Raw genomic sequence first — 562 nt, forward strand, 5'->3', positions numbered from 1 at the left:
TTTTTGATGATATCTTTGTATTGTTCTGTGCTTAGAATAGCACAAGCATCATTTAAATTGAACCGATATATTTTTTTATCATATACATAATCGATATGGTTCAATTTTGAAATTTTTAAAGCAATATAAAACTTTACGTCAGATATATTTTTTTTTTTATCATCATCAAGTATACTTATTTCTTCATTTATTAAATCAACTTCTTTTTCAAAATTTTTTTTTTTTATCATTAATTTTCGTTTATCATTTTTTAACATATCCATAGTCTTTTTAATATTATTTATTTTATTTAAAATTATTCCATTTTCTTCTTTTATAGCATTAATTTTTTCTTTATTATAAATATTAATAACAGCGTCGTCTCCTTCCCCGCATAGACTTACACCTGCTTCCGATCCCGCTCCCTCCAATTCATCGTTGGACTTATCACTACCTTCGCTTTCAATTGACATCGCATCATCCTTATTATTTTTTAAATTTTTAAGAAGCATATTATAGCATAAAGTATTATCTCCGATTACTTGCTTAAGCTTTTCTAATACTTCTTCTTTTCTTTTCTACA

The 562-nt window shown here is 25.1% G+C and overlaps 1 protein-coding gene across 1 annotated transcript in view; it reads right to left on the minus strand.

Moving 5' to 3' along the window:
• Positions 1 to 137: 137 nt before the first annotated feature.
• The window catches only part of LOC111532574 (myb-like protein X), a gene marked incomplete at its 3' end in the record, with an annotated part of 1,451 nt that continues 1,026 nt past the window's right edge, over positions 138 to 562 (minus strand). The window contains exon 2 of the mRNA XM_023199656.1: positions 138 to 557. Within this exon, the coding sequence (XP_023055424.1) occupies positions 138 to 557 (420 nt within the window). The remainder of the gene's footprint in view (positions 558 to 562) is intronic.

This window comes from Piliocolobus tephrosceles, unplaced genomic scaffold (assembly GCF_002776525.5).
Source record: "Piliocolobus tephrosceles isolate RC106 unplaced genomic scaffold, ASM277652v3 unscaffolded_8716, whole genome shotgun sequence".
In the NCBI taxonomy this organism is placed as follows: Eukaryota; Metazoa; Chordata; class Mammalia; order Primates; family Cercopithecidae; genus Piliocolobus; species Piliocolobus tephrosceles.